The following is a 22,950-nucleotide window of genomic DNA, read 5'->3' on the forward strand; positions in this document are numbered from 1 at the left end:
CTAGGTAACTGGGGGAGGGGCCCTGGGGTGCCACCTGCTTCTTCTCAGACACAACACGTTGATCCAGAGGAAAGACCCGTCTCCTTCTGTTGAATCCCGCAAAGACTCACACAGACGTCGTCTAAAGTTGGATTGGCCACTAGTTTTTGTGTAACTATTAGCCCCAAAAGAGATGTTTTACGCTAAAAATTCTTCTTTTTCCAATTTGAACTCATGGATAACAGTGTTTTATTATATACATTTTTGACTGCAAAATATGTGCAAACTATTATTTTACTCTACCAGAATTTTTGAAATATTTTGTGTAACATATTTTAAAAGATATTTTTTAAATCCAGTTGTCATGCTGATAAATACTACCTACCTTTACTACAATAAAGTATAATAATTTGTGAAAATTTTAATACGTGGTTTAATATCAAGTGGAAAAACTACTGACCAAAGGTTTATGTATTCACTTTCATATTAACTACTTGTAGGAAGGACATTGTTGTACTAAACACTGACGTTTTGTGAATAGATTAGATATTAACATTTCCTATGTACTGGAGACCACAGAATAACCACATACGGCTATTTTACAAAACCTATGCTATTTTAAGCACCACTTCTAAGTTATAAATTGGGTAAAACATACTCCTTGTGAGACTTTCACCTCACGTAAAGGCTGAATACCTTTTTAGACTACATAAATATAAATAAAAATTAGGTTTGTGTTCAAACTTAATATCAACTGCCCCTTGAGAAAAGTCCACGGAACATTCCACAGAGTTTGACAGTAGATTTCTGTCTGAAGAAATGCAATAAAAGACTAACTTCTCTGTCATGAAAGAACTGAACAGACAAGTTAAGAGTGCACATAGCTTCAAAGATTCGGAGCCTGGCAGCAAACAGGATATGTAGAGAAGGAAAGATATACAGAAAACAAAGACAGAAGAAACTAAAAAACCTGTTCTGCAGGTTTTTGTACCTACAAACACCTGACAGCTCACTTTCTTTTGACAGAAGTGATACTCACACACCCATATTGCCTCTCACTTTAAAGGAGTAGATGGTAAGCATGGTTAGTCAGCACTCTTGAAGCACAGAATTGATTACAAAAGCACATCTGGAGGTCATCAATGACAAGAGGCTGGAGAGCCTGTCCCATACTGCCTAATCAACAGGGGCTGATAACGATGCCAACTGTGTTAAGCCCGATGTCCTGTTCTTTTTGGAGATTTTAAATAATTTGTGAACTACCTTCTATTACTTTAAGTTCTATAGACCCTCTGAAGATTAAGCTATGCAAAGGGTTTATCTTATTTAACCAATACTTGGTGTAAATCCAGGTTGTTGACCGTTCTATCTTACGACAGAATCCTTATGTTTACCTTGTTTCTGCTTCCTGATGGTGCCAAACGTCTGCTGGGAGCTTGGAGTCGCCTTCCTGTAGGAGCTCTTTCTGTCAAGGGAGCCCACATACAAAGGCTTCTGGCCTGTTTTTGAACCACTGCTCCCCGTACTCGATTCGTACCCCTTTTCCTGCTCATCGCCGGGCTGATACAGACGGGGATCCTCCAAAGAGTGTATTTCTCCTAGCACCAACTTCTGGTTCTGCTGTTCAACCCATTCTTCACAATGCGTCTTGCGATCTTTTTCAGGGTATTCCTCATAACATGGATCTACAGACACTGAACGCAAGGTCCTGTACATGTCACGTGGCCTGTGATGGAAATGGTCCTCTTTTCGGGATTCATAACAGTCATCGTAGTCAAACTCGTCTTCTGATCTCCAGTCATAGCGTTTCTTTTCTTTGTTGTCCTTGTATTTATGACTGTAGTGGTCATATCTCCTGTTTTCTTCTGATTCCGATCTGTAGTAATGATCTCTCCTGGTAGTCTCTCTCCCTGCATACTCCCGGTGCTCCTTATAATGGTGTCTTCCTCTACTGCCATGAGTTTCCTGACCCCTTTGGTTATAGTCATCTCTGTATTTGGGTTTATTTTCTTCACGCTCATACCAATCCTCTGCATAATGGTCATATCGTTGATCTTTACGTTTTCGTTCGTCAAAGTAGTGGCCTTCCTCCCTACGTCTGTGAGAGAAGTCTCTGTCTCTGGAACGATACCTTTCTTTAGAGTCATAATAATCTTTATTATTGTACTGATCAGTTTCGTCATTGTACCTATCCTCGTGATCATAGCAGTCTTCCTTTTCACTATGGTGGCGGTCATATTGTCTTTGATTACGTTTAAGATGTTTTCTGTTGTCATAAAACATTTCCCTCTCATCCCAACGCTCATTGCTTTTCCTATCATTATGATCTCTGTGCCTGTATCTGTCACTGCGATCATACTCGTCCACATCTCTATGTCTCCTATGGTCATAATGGTCCAACTCATGAGAGTTTTCTCTGTCTTGACCATCCCTTGCTCTTCTATCCTCATTCATTTCATTGTAATTTGGATTTCTGAAGTCATAATTTTCATTTTCTTGAAGTGTTCTGTTGTAATCCTGCTGACTGTAATCCTCAGGGGCCTGGTAGAAGCAGTGATTGCCCTTCCATTCAGATATCCTTAGATCCAGGTGACCATCTTCTGAACGTGGGTGGAAGTAAACATTTTGGCCCTGAGGTCTCTTGTGTCCATTATCATACTCCCAATTGGGCTGGAAGCCATCACTTACTTGGTTGTCCCATTGTCCCGGCCATTGACCCGGCATGTGTGGTTGAGGCGCCACAGGGCCACCTACAGGCATCATCACAGCACCATGTACCGGCATGGGGCAGGGTTGAGCTGGACTTTGTACCAAAACTGGTCTCTGAGGGTGACCAGGGGGAGCCACTCCATATGTAGCATATCCAACCTGTTGCTGCTGAAGCTGCAGTTGATGCAGTTGCTGCATTTGTTGCAAATGGATCATCCTTTCCCTTTCTCTGGCCAGCCCAGCATCCCCGAGCTCCTCCACGCTCTTTCCTCTCCTCATTGGAGCTCCAGCTGCAAAGTTCCAGGCCACTGGACTAAACATGGCTGGGTTGCCATGAACGACCGGACTCTTCATGGCTCTTGCCGTTTAAATCAGCCTATCCAAAGCTGGAAATCTTTTCCTTAACATGGTGTGTTCGCTCTGTCCAAAGTCCTGCATTCCATAACAGCTCCGTGGGAGACTCCACCTGCTAAGCATACTGTCACTGGCTCCTACTTGTTTTCCTCTGTCTCCTCTTCTCTTGCCACAGCAGGAGTGCCTGGCTAAAGCACCTCCCAAACCTTCATGGTAACTGAAACTTGCCCTCCCCTCAGCCATGTCACAGCGAATCACCGCACAAGGGGGAGGTGTAGGGTTTATGAAGGAGTGGCCTGCCTGGGTTAATGACTGAATTCAGTCACATGGGTGGAAGATTAGCCCTGAAGTATTTCCTTTTGAACAAGTGGTTAGGGATTCTGCTTAAAGAAAAAGGGTCTGTCTGGAGTGTCTGGGGATGTTGACAAACTTCCCAGCAAGCCTACGAGAGGTGGATTTGTTTCACCCAAGGAATGCATTGTCTTTAAATCTCAATTCCTTTGTTCTTGCCATGTTTAAATACTTAAACTCTGCAAAACCAGCTCTTACTTTCAAATTATTGTTTCCGACTTGAGCTCATAGAGCTTTATATCTTTCACATATGTAGATACATATGCATCAGATATAGATGGTTATAGTGTGTGGAGGTACAGCACACGGTCCAATTAGAAGAAGGACTACAGAAGAGTAGCTGCTGGTCTACATGAGCTATTGTTCCAGCCTGTCTCCACTCTGACAAAAGAAGAGTGTGAGAAAAAAAACATTCTATTCTAAACTATTTATAAAAACAGAGTACAATATAGTCTGCTCTCTGTTATTATGCATCAAAGACATTGGCATGAACTCAAGAACTATAGGGCCTAAAGGTTGTACACAAACACTAGTACTCGTAGATTTGAAGTGTAAACCTAAATATATCACTGTTTTATAATATTTTTTAGGTTTCTATGATGTCTAAAAGCTAATTAGTACATCTGTGACCTAAAATTCAAGGAAAAGGCAGACAAAGTAAAAAAAAAAGAGCAAGGTCATTGATACCAAATTAACATTGATCCTATCATTAGAAGGTGTACAGTAATAATACTCACAGAGCAACATAAAGCAAAAATCTACCTATTACATGATCCTTTTTTGTGGGAAACAGTCCAACAGTATCTCATATTTAACTAGAACAACAAGACTGAAAGTGTGTTTGTATAAGTGTTCCTGCTACAGGAATGTCAAATATAACATTGCTCTCTGGAGCTGCGTTTGCCTAATCACACAAGGCTGAAAATTAGGGAAAGGCCATGTGGTGTGCAGAGATAACTTCATATATTATACTTTAGCTGGTTAGATGATTTGCTTTTAAAGTCCCCCCACGATATTTTTTTTAAAAAATAAAAACGTTTCCAGTGGTGTTTTAACTGTGATTAACAGCTCATTAATTCAAACAGACAGTCTTTGCGACAGTTTGATTGACAGCAATTTAAAAGGAGAAATACCCGGAAATGCAAAAATGAAATGATTTTTTATTACATTTGTTCTCTTTCAAACATTTGAGTGTCAAAAAATAAAACTAATATAATTTTCATCGGAGGCAGACTTTAAGGCTGACTGTAGAAAGTGTCAAGAGTTTCTAAAACGTCATAAACAGATTAAGGTGTCTCAGAGAGAAGAAAAAAGGTCGAAAACACATTTTTAAAAATTGTTAATCCACAAAAAACTCTTTAAAAAGTTTTTTTCACTTATATTAGAGAATTTAAAAGATCTAGAGCTTTTAGTTTGAAAGGTGACAAAAAAACTTCTGTTTTAAACTGTGTTTATATGTTTCTTTGTATTTTAGTTTTAACTATTTTTTCTTTAGTCTAGAATGGACAAGTGTGTCCATACTTTGGACTGGCAGTTGAGTTTCTTTACAGAAATCTTTAGAAGTTTTATAAGGACAAACAAAGCATTAATATGTTAATAGTAATAATATTAATATGTTTTGGTCACAGGTCTCTTTTCTCTTTCAGCCCTACCGAGGACAGAGAATGGCAGTGAATTGTGGGCAGAGCCCAGTCCACAAGCTGCTCCCTGCCTAACAGTAAGCTTTCATTGTCTCTGAAGTTTTATCAATAGAAGAAAAACAGTGTATAAGAACATAAAAGCACTCCAGGGTAGTGAGTTTTTACGAGTTCACACATGATAAAAGTATGACAAACTTGCCTTTCTGACAGCAATAATTCATGATATAGGGACAACAAAAACACAAAATAAAAGGAACCTTTAAGCTGTGTTCACACCAGGCTCAGAAAAGCAGGTTCAAGCAACCGCATTCAATGAAAAGTCTATGTAAACACAGGGAAATCTGGGTTTCGGGGTTCCGCTTTCAAAACTCTTGCATTCATGTGTCACTACGCAAGTTTTTAGGTCCGTTTTCAAGCTCTATGTATATCATGTGTGGCCATTGAATGTGTGTGTTGTAAGGTTGTAAGGTAAACCAGTTCAACCAATTATGGATTGAAATTTCAAGTGCTCCATATATGGGAATATATTGGAACAAGATTTGCCCCGCTACGACTTTTTGCACCAAGCACATCAAGACATCATTTTTATTTGCATCCACCTCCTCTAGTGAGACATTAAACAGTTGGTTCATCATAGGAAAGACTGAGAGATCAGTGTGGCTCCACACACAGGAGATGTCAGTCGAAACTTTCTAAAGTCCAAAACAAATAAGTGAAGAAATCAAAAACGGCATTCAAACTGACAGCAACAGTTGTACTCATAATCACGAGTTAGGATTACACAGGAGCCTTGAAGGCAACACGTTTATCAACATGAAAATATAAAACAATCAGGATCCACAGATTATGGCACATTTACAGTATTGTAATTTATATTTATTTCCTGTCATTTTTTTTTAACAAAAAGTTTAGCATTTCTCTAGTTTGGGGTTGATAATTAAGCAAGTAGAAACCCTAACCTCCTTTAAAAAAATATGTACTGTATTTTTGTGACGAGGTTCTTATTTAAATAAAAATATTTTAAAACAGAAATTTACCTTTTGAAATACAAGAATAGATTTACTTTGCACATGGGAAAAAAAGCAACAATTTTGACATGTGATGTCAGTTCCTGTTTCCAGGTGTGAATATACCTCTACATGACCAGGTGTACAATGCGCAGCTTTGAAAGTTTTTGTGGGAACAGCTTGATAGTGAGTACTAATGTATTTAGAACCAAGTGTGCACCCTAAGATTCAAACAAAATCGACACCACAAAATTGTGTGTCAATAAGAGATGTGGTTGACAGTAAGAGAAGTAAAAAAAAAAAAAAACACAGGCTGATCATCCAATGCTTTCCTGCAATCTGTGACTCTGCTTTGTGACAATTTGAAAGGACCCACTTTGATCATCTTTTGACCTATTTTTTTGAAGAGTTCCCATTGGTCTTTTAATTATTATTAAGCAGTTGTTCACCAAAATTTGACAAGAATTATGTCACTTTCTAGGATATAGTTTCTGCAGAGCGGCAGAGGTTCAATGAAACTTTGCCTTTAAGTTGTCCGCAGGGCTGTTGGCGCAGAGCAACCCCACCCCCCTTTCCTTTTTATGCTGCTGAGAGTTCTCTGTTATTGCTCTCCCGCTGGCTTACAGCCCCTCCAAAACCCGACTTCACATTACTGGTGCACAAGAACATGTTAAAAAAACCTTAAGCACAGTTTTCAGTTTTTAATTAGTGTCAACTTTTGGAATCTTTCGAAAGTTTTTTTGTTTTTTTTTTGCTGTTTTTCAAAATTCTGTTCCTTTTAAAAAGGTATTTATGCAGCATTTGTTCGGGAAAAGTCCAATTTTGATTTGTTTGGATTCAAAAATATTCTAAACTTTACATTTTAATTTGAAAAGTCCATGAAGTTGTCATTGTAATAACAGAAATTCTTACAGGGTTCATTATTTATTTATTATCATGAACAAAAACAGTAAAACATAAGAAAAACCAACTGTTAGGGTTAAAGGTAGAAACGTTGCTGTGATTACCTACTAGCATGACAGAGCTTAACTTTTTTCCACCGACAGATTGACTACAATAGTAAGCATTAACTTTTTTTGTTTAATAATTTGAAAATCCTTTTTCTTTGGGGAAAGTTGTGTCTTGGAGGGTTTTGAAAAACCATTCATGTGGTAAATCTGTTAAGCATCTGTGTCTCCTTTCTAAATGCCCTCAAAATTACATTTTGACTTCAGTAAGTCTGGACAAAGTTCCTTAGAGGAAGTGAGAAGCAACTGCGACATAAACTAAAGCAGAAACGATTCAATTCTTTTATTATTTTCATGTGTTTGTAGCCCAGCAACACAAAAAAAACATCTATATTAGGTCTTTGTGAGCTAATTTCTGTGGTTAGCTTTTTCAGTAAAACAGATCTGTTATTTAGCTGTGATGTGCATCTTTGGACCAAATGCGTAACATTTTAATTGTCACATCTTGATTGTTTAGGTTATGTTTTACATTTTCGTTATTCCCACTTGAGAATTCGGTTGTCTTACCTTGAAGCTGCAGCTGCTGCTGCTCACGGGCCAGTGCCTCCAGTGTGTAGTTGCAGAACTCCAGATTTTCCAAGGCTTGCATGCGGGCCCCCTCTTCTTCCTCCTCCTCCAACATCGCCCTGAGTTCCTCCGCTGTGCGCGAGTATTCCTCCATGTCATGTTCCACCTCCTGCAGCCGTTGTACCAGTTGGTCCCTTTCGTCTTCAGCTCTCTGCCTCTCATTGTCCAACTCCATCTCCTGCTCTGCTTCCATCTGGACTTCATGTTCCTGGGTGTCTCCAAGGTCACCAGATTCCTGATCGTCTGTGACGACCTGAGCGTCTGGTTCATCAGGACTATAGTAGACTGGGTTGTTGGTTGGAGGAGTTGTGTTTGGTCTTGGGCACGGAGGAGGAGGACGTGGTGCGGGACGCATTGGTCTGCATGCAGCTGGGACTGGGGTACGTCTGGTTCGGGGGCGTGGCGGAGGAGGGCGGAGGGTTCTGGGTCTCTCAGAGAGGGAAGTGCTCGACGGTGAGATCTTGGATGCAGAAGACTGTGAGGAACCTCGAATGATGTCCTTTTCGTCCTTGTAATCCAGTATAGAAAAATGGCGTGATATAGCCGACTGATGGTTCAAGTCTACGACAGACCAGTCATTGGCGTGGCCAGAGATGTCGCTGTAAGGCGCTGTCAGGCTTTTCTCAAACTCACAGAGCTGTTGGCACAGTTTGGACTCCAGGTCGCCGGCCACACTTGCAAGAGCTTCTAAGGCCATAGACGTTGGAAGAATCCCACTGGTGCTTCGTGTCCCTGAAGGCCTCGGCCCTTCGGCGCCCCTAATCATGTCAGCATTGCCTGCGCTACCAGTCCGAGTAAGCCTCCGCTGTTTATGGGCTTCAGCAATGTTAATCAACGTCTTACCAATGCTGGTGGGTTTGTCCCTTGATGGCTTCCGATGACCTCTACCGTCTGTCGACCAATGAGATTGAACGTCAGGAAGGGTAAGGCTTTGAGTACGTTTAGGCTGTAATAGTTTTGCGTTTCTATTAGACACAGTTCTTCCTGTTGAGCCAATATGTAGTCTAGAGTGGTGTGCATTTAGGATAGGCCGTGGCGGGAGTCTAGGTCTTGCCGGAGGAGTGGATCTGGGTCTCTCAGCGACTTTTTGATCTGGTCTCTGTAACTGACTGTTATATCCGTTGGCACTATCTTTCTCTGCTCTGTTACTGGTTGGAAACCCAACACTGTTGTTGACATCATGTCCACCCTGCTCTTTAGTTCTCTCAAAATAGTCCAAGTCCCACACAGTATGATCTTCTTGATATTCATACATCCCACCATCAGGTTCATTATTGGATCCATTGGGGTATAAAAGGATGGAGTTCTGTTCAGAACATGCATCCTCCTTTTCTTCTTCTGCTTCAACATTTGTTCCCTCTTCCATTTTTTGCCTGTTGTCCTCAATTTTGACAAACCGATGAGGAAAAACACCCAGCTGTCCTTGAAGCTCTCCCTGAAGCCAACCATCTTCCAGAGTATTTACAATGCGAATGCGATCTCCCACATCAAAGTCCAGCTCTCCTGGCTCCATGGCCCGAAATTCATACAACGCCACTCCATAAAGGCCATCTTCTTCTATGTGTTGTTCCTCTGTGAAGATGTCCTTCTGTTCTTCCTCTTCCGTTAGAAAAACCTCTTCTTCCAAACTCTTTTCCTCAACAACTCCTATGTCATAAGAGTTTTCAGAGGTGAACTGTTGAGGGTCTTCATGGAAGTCAGCTGGCTCCCGAGGAGATCGGAGTGGACCCAGAAGCTCCACAAATCCCTCTGGAAAATGGCCTCTGCGGCCCTCCAACTCGCCCATGAACCAACCCGGCTCAGGTTGACCAGTGATGATGATCAAGTCCCCCTCACGGAAGTCCAGTTCCTCATTTAGCTGCGCATGGAGGTTCATCAGAGCTCGGGCTTGGCCAAGGGCGTAAGGGGGGAGCTCCAAGGCCTGGGCCTGAGCCGAACGCTCAGAAAGCTGCCTGGAGCGGCATGACAGGTTCAGCTCCTTCACACATGACGTGGGAAAGAAACCACGGGTGCCCCAGGCATTGCAGCCACGTTGCCAGGACTCCCTAAAAGCCATGGTCCCCCCAGATTCTCCAACTACCACATCCCCTGAACAAAGAGAGCAGAGAAAACTTCATTTAGAATTTATACCCTCACATAAGATGTAATTAACATTCCTAAAGGGAAGAAAATAGGTTTTATATGTAACATTAGTAGAAAATCTATCTAATTTATCATCTAAATATCTGAAAAGGGAAGCCAATAAAATACTAACATTTTAAAATATGATTCTATGGAAATAGGGAGATTGTCAGAAAATCGGATTTACTTTTCAAGGCAACATTATGCAAAAATGTATCATTTCTTTTTTTATTGCATGTATTCTAAGGCAGCTGTGTCAACCCATTTATTTAAATTTTTATGGTTTTATTTTTTTGTTACATCGTATCTACTATAATTGGAGCAAACAAGATAATAGGAATGTTGTCTAGTCAGGCAGAAGTCGAGGGGGTCACATTCCAAAGACCTGCGGCTCCACCTCCCATTGTGTCTGCAGCCAAAACTGGAAACCATCCAATACAACCAAGGCAAGTACTAATGGATGGCCAGCTTCCTGTGTGTGCCGGTGTGCAGAGAGCCATTTAATCAATGGCAACACAGAAAATGTGTCATGGTGTCATTTACTGCTTTCATTTCCTTTCAAGATATTTAGTTTGTGCCTAATGCTTCGTTGTTCAAATGTAGGATCTTATTCTCCATGCAAACCTATCTTACCGTAATTGGTGGTGAAGCAACGACATTAAAACAACTACATAAATTAAGAATTGCTGTAAAAACCAAACTAGGTTTGAAAAAACAAGGGAAAAGCAAAACTAGACGAAATATGAAGGGAAAACTCTAAACAGGTTCCTACAACTAAACAAATCAGCTGATGCCAAAAGCAACAGCTTTTCAATTGAACCTTTGAGGACCCCTAGTGGTTAAAAGAGTCATAACATTACGCTTGTCCTGATCTCAGTGTTTCCAGGAAAAGGCTAATAAAGCAAAGGGGTTTACTGCATAATGAAATAAAAAAAAGTCTGTTTTGTAAATGTGCTTTTATCTGCAGGTTGTTAATGTTGAAATAAAATGTTTGACTTAAACATAAAGCAGAAACACTAAATACAGGAGACCTAAATCAACTTGGATAACAAGAAAAATGCTAAAAGTGAAGAACTTTCAATTCAAATTCACAATTTGAGCAAAGAAGTTGAAAAACAAAAACTAAGATTACTGATTATTATCCTTACTTTTATAACAGTAATAATTTAAAGACCAACTCTGATCAACTTTTGTTCTTTATTTTAAGGCTTTCTATGTAGTTTTAAAAATATGATTACGCTGTTTTCAAGGACAAAGTGCCTGTCTATTTACAGGCCTCTCACACCCCCAAACTAACATTTTTATGTCACAAATATGCTCCTTTTTAAAATATCATTTTTTCATTTGCTCTTGATCTTGATCTTCCATCATCTAAAAAAATGCCACAAGAACATGTTAAAAACACCAAAAACCAGATTTTCATAAAAGTTGGTCTTTAAAAGACAATTAGGAGCAATTAAAAAGTTTAATTTAGTTATTCATTTTTTATAGTCTGAACTACATTTATATTTAATGGAATTTGCTAAGAATGTAAATGCAGCGTTTGTCCTTCAAAATGCAGCGACAGCAAATCAAAACACTAAACATTTGTTCTTCCTTCTTAACAGGGGAGATCCAAGTCTGACAGTCAGGTCAAAGGTCAACAACATAACACATAACAAAACTGCCATTTTACCTGAACCCTTTGACATCATCAAGTAGCATTAGGCTAAATGAGAGAACATGACTTGTTAGTATCGACACTGCACAGTGACATGTGGAGCATCCTAGCATGTGGTGCAGTTTTCACCTCTTTTCAGGGACATGTGCCCCGCCTCTCCTGAGCTGAAGTCATTGATGCACACATACAGTCTGTCTCCAGGCTTGGTGCTGGGAATGGTGACTTCTTCCACAAAGGTGCTGGGAAACTGACCTGGACAAGAGTTAAAAGAAAAATAAGATTATAAATGTTTCCAGGTGGCAGAAATGGTCATGTTGTCCAATTTTTTTCTTTAAGTCATTTTAAATGTTTAAACATAAGCTGCCAAACAAGGTATTGTCACAGAAACTTGGTAAAGTAATGACTTTAAAAAAAATAAAAACATTATTGGGTTCATGGAATTATTTCTGAGTGCCTTCCTAAATAATAAAACGTAAAATGATCAATAAACTATTTAAAAAAAAAAGCGTTTCTTTAGTTTACCTACTAAGCATTCTTATGAATTATTAAAAGAAAGCATGCTGGTGGGATAAGAGGATGTACTGGGGTCCTAAACAGATAAAAAATAACTTTCTTAGTTTTATGTTGTTTTGCTACTGTTGCTAGGAGGAGTTTAAATGAGGTCAGAAGTTGGCTAGGTTGATTGTAAAGTGTGAAAGTCTTAAACAAAGAAAGAAAATTATTAGATTTAAGAGAAATAAGCTCCTTTGATGAGCTCTGGATGGATCATTCTGCGTTACTGCGATTCACGGACTGCATGTCGTCTGCTCCTTTCACAGATGTAAACCCACACAAAAGCATCTGGAGAGAATCAACAAAAACAACTCTTTTCTACTCCACCCCTGGAAAACGTGCATGGAATTCTCTGTATCCTTGAGTGGGTTATATAAGAAATTAGGGAAAAGGATGCAGAAAACAACCAGAGAACAAAGAGGTTTAATCTTTAATAGATGGATAGATTATAGCAGACTTATTTTGATAGAAGACAAAGAGAACAAAAGATATTTGAAATTACAGCTTAGTCTAATTTTATTGAAGGAAAAACTATAATTAGTCTACTCTTTTTGACTCTTATACCCCCTATAACCCCCTATAACTTCAACCTTCATTCCAACTCCTATTAGGAACTTAATTTTACATCACTTTAGCGGAATTTCTGCTCACTAAAGTGAAAAAAATCCGTTTGGTTTTTGAGGATGACCAACCGCTTTGCATTCAATGTAAAGGCCCACTCCGAGGAAAGTTTGATTTGATTGAAATTTGATGTTCTTGTGACATTTTTCCAATGATGGAGGACATATGTCAAGAGAATTAAGCTCAAAATTGCAGTTTGTTTTTTTTAAATTGTAAATAATCAGGAGCAAACACTAAAAACATGCAGTTTGACAAAGAAATAGCTTATTTGTGACTCTAAAAATGTGCCGCTCAGATGGATCCACATTTAGACATCTTCGTTTTCCTCGTATGAGCTGGAATTTCCTCAAACCTATACGGTGGAAAAGCTCTGACATTGCTCGCCATTTTTGCTACATCGGTACTGTTATTTTAGGGGTGTGAGGGGCTGTAAGCTAGAGGGAGAGCGTAGAGACAGAGCTCTCAGCATTGAGGAGAGAAAGGGGGCGGGGTTGCTCCATGGCAACGGTCTCACCCAAAACCCAAAGGCAAAACTATAAATTAGAAAACTACACAGATGCTTTGAATTTTGGCAAAAAAATTGCATAATCACCATGAAAAGACTACTGGGAACGCTTTTTTAAATAGATCAAAAGACCATCAGTGTGTTTTAAAAGATTCTCAGCTATTTATCCTCAAACTACAAACAACGTTTTGTGCCGTTTAGAGGAACTTTGAGTTAATGTTGTGTCCTTTTTGAGACATTCCGAGGAAAATTTAGCAACATTTCAAGAATTCTTTATTTCTCTCCTAAGTCCCAAAGTCACCATCTTTGAGTTTAGCTTTATTGAAGTCATATATTTCTGCAAGTTAACATTTTTTGATCATTTAAATCAGTCAAGAGAGACAAATAATGAAGTAGCATTTTAAAAAAGGAGGAGCCTTTTTGACCCTTTAACATCCAACTAGAAAAGAATTGAGCAGCTAAATCTATGAGGAAGGGAGAAGGTTAACATGACAAGCCAAAAGGTAATTCAGCATTTCCACTTCAGAAACAAATCAGAAAAGTCATTCATGGAATAAATTCAGAAATTACAAAATGAGTTATCAAAGGTTTCTCTGTATGTGACAGATTTTCCATTGAGATTTTCATGAAACAGCTGGTTCCAAACAATAACGACTGGTCAAACTTCACCTGTGACGCCATCTTTGTTTCCAAGCAGCCAAAACTCATCCACGACACTCAATACCTCGATCACGTCACCGGGGAAGAGCGGCAGCTCCTCCGACACGCTGGGGAGGAACTCGAACCTAGCGCGAACCAGCGATCCTGCTTCCATGGCTCATAACCTGCAGAGGGCGACAGAGACAAGAAGCCAATTTAAATAATCAATTAAATTGATTTAAGTAAGAGTTCCAACCACAGTAATCTCCTGAATTGGTACAGACCCTGTAACTACATCAGTCATCAGGTTACAGTTTGATTTTCAGCCTCAATATTGTTGCATCGTCTGATGCATACAGGCCGGCAATAAAGTATTTCACAAATTTTCTTACAAAAACAAAGATTTCTTCCTATTTCCTATGTTTTTAGTGCAGCTTTACTGTCATTCTTATTCAGTAAAGTGATAAGTTTTTTTTTTGTTTGGACGACACCATCAACCATAAAACTTCAAATTCTAAAAATTTTCTTAAGTTTCTTAAAAGAAAACTTAGTCCAGATGTCAGCCCCTAAACCTACTACTATAATGGAATCAACGCGGATGAATGGGAGTCTTCATAGACATAGACTTAAAAGAAAACCTTCAAATATTCAGGTCTACAGCTACAGATATAAATGCATAGGTGCTATAATGAACAGCAATACATTATTTTTGGATTTCTCTGATGATAGGAACATCTGCCAAATTTCTCAGCTAAGTGTCTGGATCCTCTAAAAGAAAGGAGCAATTTAGGGTTTTAGCAGTTCTTCAGGGGTCTTGAAATGAGGTGGTGCAGGCGGTGCGGTTGGGTGTGAACTCTACACCACACAGTTGTAAAGCCCAGCTGAAACCTGAGCCAACCCCTCAGTCTGGTGAGAGACAAACAGCACAGCACATTCGACGTGTTTGTTAGCTCATAATGCACAAAACCAACAGAGAAACATTCAGTAATATATGACATATTGATAAGGATCAAAGACTTAAAAGAATTTAAAAATTCACCTACATATTCTGCAATCTAACCTAGTAACAGACGAACAATTCAACATCATCGAGACACTGTATTCGGGGCTATAAGCTTGAAATGTTCACGTTGATTTTTGCTCATTCACACTTTGAATGACACGATTGCTCCGTGTCAGACATCCAGGGGCATGAAATCATGTTCAAACATGCATGTCATAAGGAGCGGTTTCCATGAAACATTAGGCGGTAATCACCAGCTTACAGCCTGACTTGTTGCGACAATAAATGGATGATCATCGGAGAGAAATGCTGGTGTGGAAACAGCTCGTAAAAAAGAAAAAGAAACTCCAAAGGAAAAGGTGACTAGGAAGAAAAGCAGATAGAGCCTTTAATTCCCAGAAATTGATTTATTTTGGATTCATAAAGTAAGGATATCTTTGGAGTCTGAGTTTAGTTTTCTCTTATAGTATAATTTACCTTCAAAAACTAATTGTTTTGGGTGACTTGTGCTTAAAAATGTTTTTTAAATTGCATATTCAACAATACCAGTAAGCAGAAAACAATAACTGAATGGGTTTCTTAAATGGACCATTTATAAGTATTTTCTAGATTTTGTTTTAAGAAACGTAACTGTCTTTATTCGAACCTTTCTGTTCTTTATATGATGCACATTGTAAAAAGTACATTTCTTCTCAAATGACACTTTTTTCGTTTCTTACTAGTATATGACATTTTAACAGACATGGCAGGAAGTTCCGTTAAAAAATATGCAACCATCTTCATCAAAATTGGGTATAATCAAAGATACTATAGTGCTAAAAGTTCTATTTCTTTAGCTTTTTTGTCATGATGTGACACTACCATCCAGGCAACAAAAGGGCCGAAACAAAACAGTCTGTCGTTTGGAAAAAACAGCCAAAACACGGTTCAAGGTTTTCCTAAAAAAAAAAAAAAAATGAAATTGCATCTTCGGGTGCTTTTTCATGTGTAAATGATTCCACCAATTGTATAGAAAGCTACACTCAGTTTAAATAATACATTTAAAACAACATTTATTCATAAGTGTTTCTGTAAACAGCTGAACTGCTGGCTGAAAAGACGTCAAAAACGATCATTTTTGGTGTAAAATTTGACTTAACATTGGAGTCAATGGAAAGTTGCTCCTTTGACACCAGTCTCTAACTAAATTGACTTTTTTTTCATTTAATAACAAATAAATCTAGATGGATCCTTTAAGGAGAAATTAAACCTTTTAATGGACAAAGATCCACAACATTTTGGATAAATAAAATCTATACCTCTTTTAAAATTTCTTAGCCAAGTGCTAGTATATTATTCTAATGTTTGATAAATAAGTTTAACAGGTAAAGGTTCTTAATACAGATATTACAAAACATATTCATTTTCTCAGCCTTTCATTGACACTTTCATTCCTCATCCACAGCAAAGGAGATCAATGAAATACAGGATTTCTGGTCCAAATGTGGCTTAATATATGTGTAATAAACATTTATTTCTATGTATATAAACTAAGGTTTTTTTCTTTAAAAAAAAAGATGTAAACATTCATTAAAAAAAGTAAAGAAAAAAAGAAAAAAAATATAAAGAAAAAAATAATAAATTGCGTTCTAAATAAATTGGGAAAACCTTAAAACCTTAAAAAAAGACTTTTTTAAATGAAAACGAGGAGGTTAATGTCAAATCTTTTAGGCTATTTAAAAAAAAGCTAGTTTTTCTACGTTGTGAATTAGTGACGTGTGGCATAAAGGGCTTAAATCTATATGTGCACTCATTTATTGTACAAGTTTCAGTTCAAAACTCAATATCATAGGAAGAGGGCCGTTTTTCTTGATTGCATTAAAAAAATGTAAATTTAAGTCAAACCTTTAAGCAGAGGCTAAACTAACTTTACCCAAATGAGATTTCTATTTGCATCCTGATGATAGAAAGATGGAAAATAAAAATCTTCTCTCTACAACTATTTGAAGCTCTCACAGAAGCCAAAACTTCATTGCAGGAGTCAGAAAGACAAAACATCTGTCCTAATAACACCCTGAAGCATTTAGTAAACAACCCACGCATGGAGATAAATGGACATTTTAACGTGTGCAACAGAAGAAATCCTGTTTTGCAAAAGGATCTTTCTGTAACACCCTTTTTTTTTTACCCTGCAGAAAACCTGTAATTAAAAATAAGACAGAATGTCTAAACTTTTATTTACAAATTATTCGGAGAAAAATTGTTTGTTTATCTGAATCTTAGAATGACTTTAATCTAAAGCTTAAAAGTGACGATGGTGAATGAAATATACATACAAATAAATAAAGTGGTATTTCAAATATGTTACAACAGGAGAAGCAGCTGCTGCAAGGACCTGTTAATTCAGGAAAAAGGAACATACATTTATCACAAATGTTTACTTTTTTTTTTTAGAAACAGGATACGTTTTTGGCTGCAAGTAAAGGTCAAGGAGATTTCTGTTCTCTCTACTCTAGACAAAGTTGCAAGAGGTCTGAGCGCAGAAATCATCCAAAAACATTATATAAATGCATTTTATGCACACCACCAAAGTCTTATAAGGAGCATTTCTAATTAAAGGTAAAGCAGCAATGTATTGTTTCAAAGTTAAATCCTTCTAGGGCCATTAAATAGCTCAGATTACAGATTAATGAATGTGAACAGCCATACCTTGAATTGTTCTGAAACCAACACAAAGTCACTTAACTGAGAAAGTGTTAATTTTCCCAGCATACAGTGCGGTCTGACACCAGGCCTCCACCCATCCATTACACTTCTATTTGGAGAATCGGACACTCGCCTTGCTTTCAACAAGCCAAGTACTACTGGTAGTTAAAACTGAGTAAAAAGCAGGTTTATTTAATGTCTATACCATCTAAAAAAGAATCTGCTAGAGTTTCAGAAAAGTCTTTCACTACAGAAATGCGATTAAAGCAAAAGGGGAATTTTAAAATACCCCCCTGTGCTACTGAAAGTTTGGATTCTAGGTAATATGTTTACTTGGAAGGATATTTTCAGCTCACTAAAGAAAAATGCAACAAATAAGAAAGTGAAAATGAAAAGGTGACGTCTGGGATGACAAATTAAGAAACAGTTTGATGGTTACACAAATACCAACTTACTGAGAAAAAAAAAAGTCTAGTATTTTTAACTTCACAGGCGCCTATTCGCTTTCAATTTACATTTTTTATTTATTTACAGGATAAGAACTGACTACCATTCTGTAGAGTACTGCTCAACAAACTGCACACAGAGTGACGGCCATAATAATAAAGTTGCTGCCTCATTGTCCATCTGCCCGGATGAATCTTGTCAATGTCATTCACCCCATTGATATGAACTGCAGCGGCAGGCGGGCACGTGTCTGTGTGCGCACAACAGCACACAAACAGGCGGACAGAAGCCTCTGGAGAGGCCTGGATGGCAGCTGACGTCTTTTGGCAGCAGCTGTTTACCGCCGGCAGAAGAAGCAGCCTCCCATCCAGATTGCTGAGTTTACTGAAACGCCTCCCAACAACGAGTGGAAGGACGGCAGAAAGCTCTGGATATTAAAAGCCGTCCCCATCCTAGTTGAATGTCTAGTTTTTAAGCACCGCTGCAACCAGGTGAAAGGTGCTACACAAACCCTGTATAAACTAGTATAAACTCTACATCCCATTGGTATATAAAGCTGCAAAGTATTATCTCATTTGGCCAATCAGTAGAAGTGTACTGACTACCTGGTCCAGACCCAAATGGGTTTGCACTTGTAGCTAAAAGTCTGAAAACTCAGAAGCACTGTCATGCTATTACTTTTTTTTGTGCGACTATTAAATGTGACCTGTAGTTAATTCATGTAATATCCCTATCTGTAATCACACTTATTAAAAACAAATGGCTTTAAAAAGACACTTTACACCAACAAGGGTTGTTTTTTTTTCCCAGTTTCAAACATATAAGAAAAAACAAGACAAAACATCAGGTCCAGGGTACTTATACTTAACACATAAAAAAGTAGGAACACTTGTCTGAGCAATCCAAAAACAAAAAAACTACTTATTAATACCATCATACATGTTGACATACCTTATTCTACAGTTTACCATCTCATGCAATCTGCCTTTTTGTGTACCCTGTTAATTGAAAATAGAAAAAATCCCGTACAACGTGCCTGCGTCTCACCTACTTCCCCATTACTTGCCTGTACGCCTGCATGACTGTTCACTACAACAATAAAAAAAGTAAAAAATTTGCTTTTCGGTTTGACGGGCTCACCAAGCGGTTGTACCACCTTGATATTTCAAGGCCTGTACAGTAAATCGCAGATTTATCGTTACCGCGTTATCAAGCTGTGCAATACACATATCGCAAAATCGGCAAAAATTGCGATAAATTTATTCATCTTCTTATCCGTTTTATCCCTTTCGGGGTCACAAGCCTGCCGGAGCCTATCCCAGCTGCTTACGGGCGATGGCAAGGGACAAATGGTTACCTTAAATGTGCTACAACGATCTTATGATAGCTTGAAGTATTTAACAGATCTTTTATGCATTTGACCAATCGGATGGAGCCCCTCACGTTGTTGACCAATCGGATGGAGCCCCTTTATGTTATATGCTCGCCTCCTATGCAGACATTTGGGGTGTAATATAAGGTATGTTGACTTTTATTTAAATTAAACTGTTGCTGTGAAAATAGGGAAATGTTTTTGGTTGTTTTGCTATTTGTTCATGTAACGCAAGTCATATTGTTATCGCAATATTGATCATTAATATCGCAAATCGCTAGTGAGGGGACAGATCATGCCCGGCACAGATTGACCCATTTTTCACGTGCAGACAGCCTGTATCCAAACAACTCGTAAGGGCAGTTGAAAAAGGGCCCATACCATGCTAAATCAATTTTTTTTTTCAACTTTTAAGTGTATTGTAATGTTCATTCCTCACCAAAAGAAACCCCATAGGAGTATTTTAATCCGTTCAAGCATTTCTGCATTAGGATGTCACCAGCAAGAGTCTGCGCTGCTGGCGCCGCCCCCACTCTAACGCACACACTTTCTCGGTAGGGCTAGCGGTTTTTGGCGGTTTTCATGGGGGAGACGCAGGCACGCGGCAGAGGCCGGCTCTAGGCTGACCCCATGAAACTCAGGAAAAAAAACTAATATTTAATAAAAATCTTTGTTCTTTTGTGTGCTAAATGTCATAGATTATCATATACATGGATATTGTTTAGTATAAAAGGCTTAAGAAGGTTGTGATATTGGCTCTTTAAATAGAAGAATTGGGGTGCTTTTCAGGTAGGTAAATCTTGGATGTGTAAAGTGGAAGTTTTGATATGTTTCATTGGAAAACAAGAACAGTGATAGAGGTGTATATACTTTTCTACTATATTATTTCTTTATGCTTTTCCAGCTGATTTGGTCCACCCTCAAAAGCACAATGTGAAAGCAAATCAGCCAAAAGTGATTCCCCTTGAATAAAAGCGTGTTCTTCAACAGATGTGCAGTTTCTTGTTGCTTTGCATTCCATGCAATTCTAACATAGCAAATGAAGTAGCCTGACAGGAAGACTACTTCCTGGAGTTACAATGTTTAAAAGGTTTCTCCAACAAAAGGGGTTTTGCTGAAGAAGGTCCAATCCCCTTTACAACAGAAAAAGTTCGCCATCTGCATTTACAGCGTGACTGGTTTGTTTGCACAAGTTGTAATATCCCTTTAAGGTTGCACAGAGCATCCTGGGAAAACTGTGAAGGCTTTTGTAGAGTGAAGTGGAAACCTTGGGTGGGTCTGTGTGAAACGTCTTGGCTCACTCATAAATATAAACAAATACACCTCTGTCTTCCCAGTTTTATTTCAGTTTTTAGGCCAGACTGCCTGAATCTGATGAACACACCAATATTCCAAGTGGGAATGTCTTTCTTATAGAAGATCCCAGTTTGATCTGCCTTTTTGCAGAAACTCTTCCTCAGTGAGGGAACCTATTCAAACGTTTGGGCTAAAAGACCGGGGCTGAGTCAGCATGGATACGGAGATCTGTTTGGATGGAAGAGGCTTTTTCCCTGGGAGGACCCCAGAGGTGTCCAAGGATATGCCGCACCCGTAAACTATGGCTCAGCTCTAACAGTTTACACATGAGCTGTTATATAACAGATTTCCCTCCATAGCTGCTGAAATGTCATCAATTTATGGAATGGGAGAGGTAAAAAGACTTCTGGGAAAATCCAAGTCGGCACACGGTTCCAAACTTTAATCAAGCTCAGGACTTACTGAAGGCTGCAAAAGGCTGATTTACCGTGATTTACTGAACCTCAGCAGCTGAAAACACATTAGAAAATCATGAACAGCATATTTCTTCTGTCCTTCTAGTTGTTGAGGTTGAGTCAATAATTCAGAAAATGTTACATTTTAACAACTATATGAAGAAAAACACAAACCCTTTTAGAGTTGAACCCAAAACTAAAGCATCTGTGAATTTACCTTTTTTTTTTTAAGAGCAAGTTTGATTTCTGGGACAGCAGGTAAGAAATAGAAAATTTGAAACTCAACAAGCTTCACTGCAACAACAACAAAAAAGTACAACAAAATTTAGAAAAATTCATAAAAAACAAAATTTGGTGTTAAAATGTATCTGTTAAATATAAAGAATAAAAACAAAGGAGGGAATCACTTTCTGATTTCAATATTCTGGGATTTCCATCTTCAAAATCAGTAAATTAAAGAAAGAAATGGCTAAAGTCTTGAGAAAAAAGAAAAGGGATTCTTTTTTTTAAATCTATGTGGTATTCTTTTTATAAAAGCAAAACCTCCATTTTTTTATCATGTAACAGAAGTATTGGCAGAGTCACAAGATTTTAGCAAAACAAAAACAAAAATCACTGCATCCTTTTTGTGAAGCACAACTGCAACATTTTTTTAAATCACCGTCTTTATTTTTATATTTGCTCCAAATAAATAACAATATTTTAAGTTAACTTAAGAGGACAGAATATTTTTATTGGCAATTATGGTTAAGAAATCAAGAAAGATGCTGTTAATTTTTACAAAAAGCACCATTTGGTTTAGAAACTTTGAATTACCTTTATTAATATCATTATCAGATTACATCAGCAGTATCTAGTATTTTGCTCCACTTGAGTAAATTATACTTTTGTGTTTTTATGAACATTTTTGTCAGATTCGATTACTAACAGAGACGGCAAGAATTGCCCCAGTTTTAATATGTCTTTTCAAAGTAAAAGCCCTTGACACCTGCAGCCTCTGCTCTGCCAGGCATTAAGTGCTGCAGCTGTAAAGAATGGTATGGCGTATACTTATATAGCGCCTTTCTTCCTACAAGGACAAAGCGCTGTACAGTCACAGACCCATTCACCCAGTCACACACACATTCACTCACACATTCACTCACACATTCACTCACACATTCACACACTGGTGGCGGCTCCGCTGCCAAACACAGGCGCCCGCCTACCACCAGAGGCAGGGTGGGGTTCAGTGTCTTGCCCAAGGACACTTCGACTCATGGGCGTGCAAGGCGGGAATCGAACCTGTAATCTTACGATCATGGGTCGACCGCCCTACCGCTGCACCACGGCCGCCGCAGTAAAGAAATACCCACAATGCACTGGTTTTATGTAGAAATAAGTTACTCTCAAAGCTGCAGGTGTTCTGTGTTTTTGGCATGTAATGCCTCCAAACAAAGAGAAACATCTCAGCTTTCTATGTAACCTAGCACTTGCATTAATAATTTAGAAGAAAGGATGCTTAGATGTGCCCAAAATTTTTGAAGAACTCAAAAAGACCCAAACAAAATCTGACTCAGTTATTGTAAAAAAATGAGGAAGAAGTGTGACAAAAATGGCAAATCAGCAGATAAATCAAACAGTGCATGAGCACATTGTGGTAATTACACAGCTGACTTGTTTGCTCTATTTGTAGCTTTAAAGCCGCTCAGTTCATCTTCATCCTGCCTGCCTGACTGCTGGAATCTGCTTGTTTGAACATGCTGATCAAACCAATAGGATGATTCAGCAAAGCATCGTGGAAAAAGCACAAGAGACGCAGAGTCATGCTATGTTTCAAAATCTATAAACACTATTCCTCAGAAGGACTTCCACCCTGCCGACAACCTTTACTGCAAGTTTCATGATTTATCACATGAAGTACAACAACTTTAGAGTCAAAACTTACCGATGCATTATAGTGTGACTTATATATTTTTTGAATTAAAGTTTCTCATTTTA

The 22,950-nt window shown here is 38.5% G+C and overlaps 1 protein-coding gene across 8 annotated transcripts in view; it reads right to left on the reverse strand.

The window, feature by feature from the left end:
* The window catches only part of dnmbp (dynamin binding protein), a 39,292-nt gene that overhangs the window by 14,727 nt on the left and 1,615 nt on the right, over positions 1 to 22,950 (reverse strand). For 4 of the 8 annotated variants that reach the window (XM_011487966.4, XM_011487964.4, XM_078937256.1 and 1 more), the window contains exons 2-4: positions 13,743 to 13,897; positions 11,525 to 11,647; positions 7,555 to 9,702 (exon numbers count right to left, since the gene is read on the reverse strand). In XM_011487966.4, the coding sequence (XP_011486268.1) occupies positions 7,555 to 9,702; positions 11,525 to 11,647; positions 13,743 to 13,887 (2,416 nt within the window). In that variant the 5' untranslated portion in view covers positions 13,888 to 13,897. Of the gene's footprint in view, positions 1 to 1,373; positions 6,822 to 7,554; positions 9,703 to 11,524; positions 11,648 to 13,742; positions 13,898 to 22,950 lie in introns of those variants that run through there. The other 4 variants (XM_078937259.1, XM_078937258.1, XM_078937257.1 and 1 more) reach the window with 1 other exon arrangement.

This window comes from Oryzias latipes, chromosome 19, assembly GCF_053564925.1.
Source record: "Oryzias latipes strain Hd-rR chromosome 19, Olatipes_Hd-rR_3.1".
NCBI lineage: Eukaryota > Metazoa > Chordata > Actinopteri > Beloniformes > Adrianichthyidae > Oryzias > Oryzias latipes.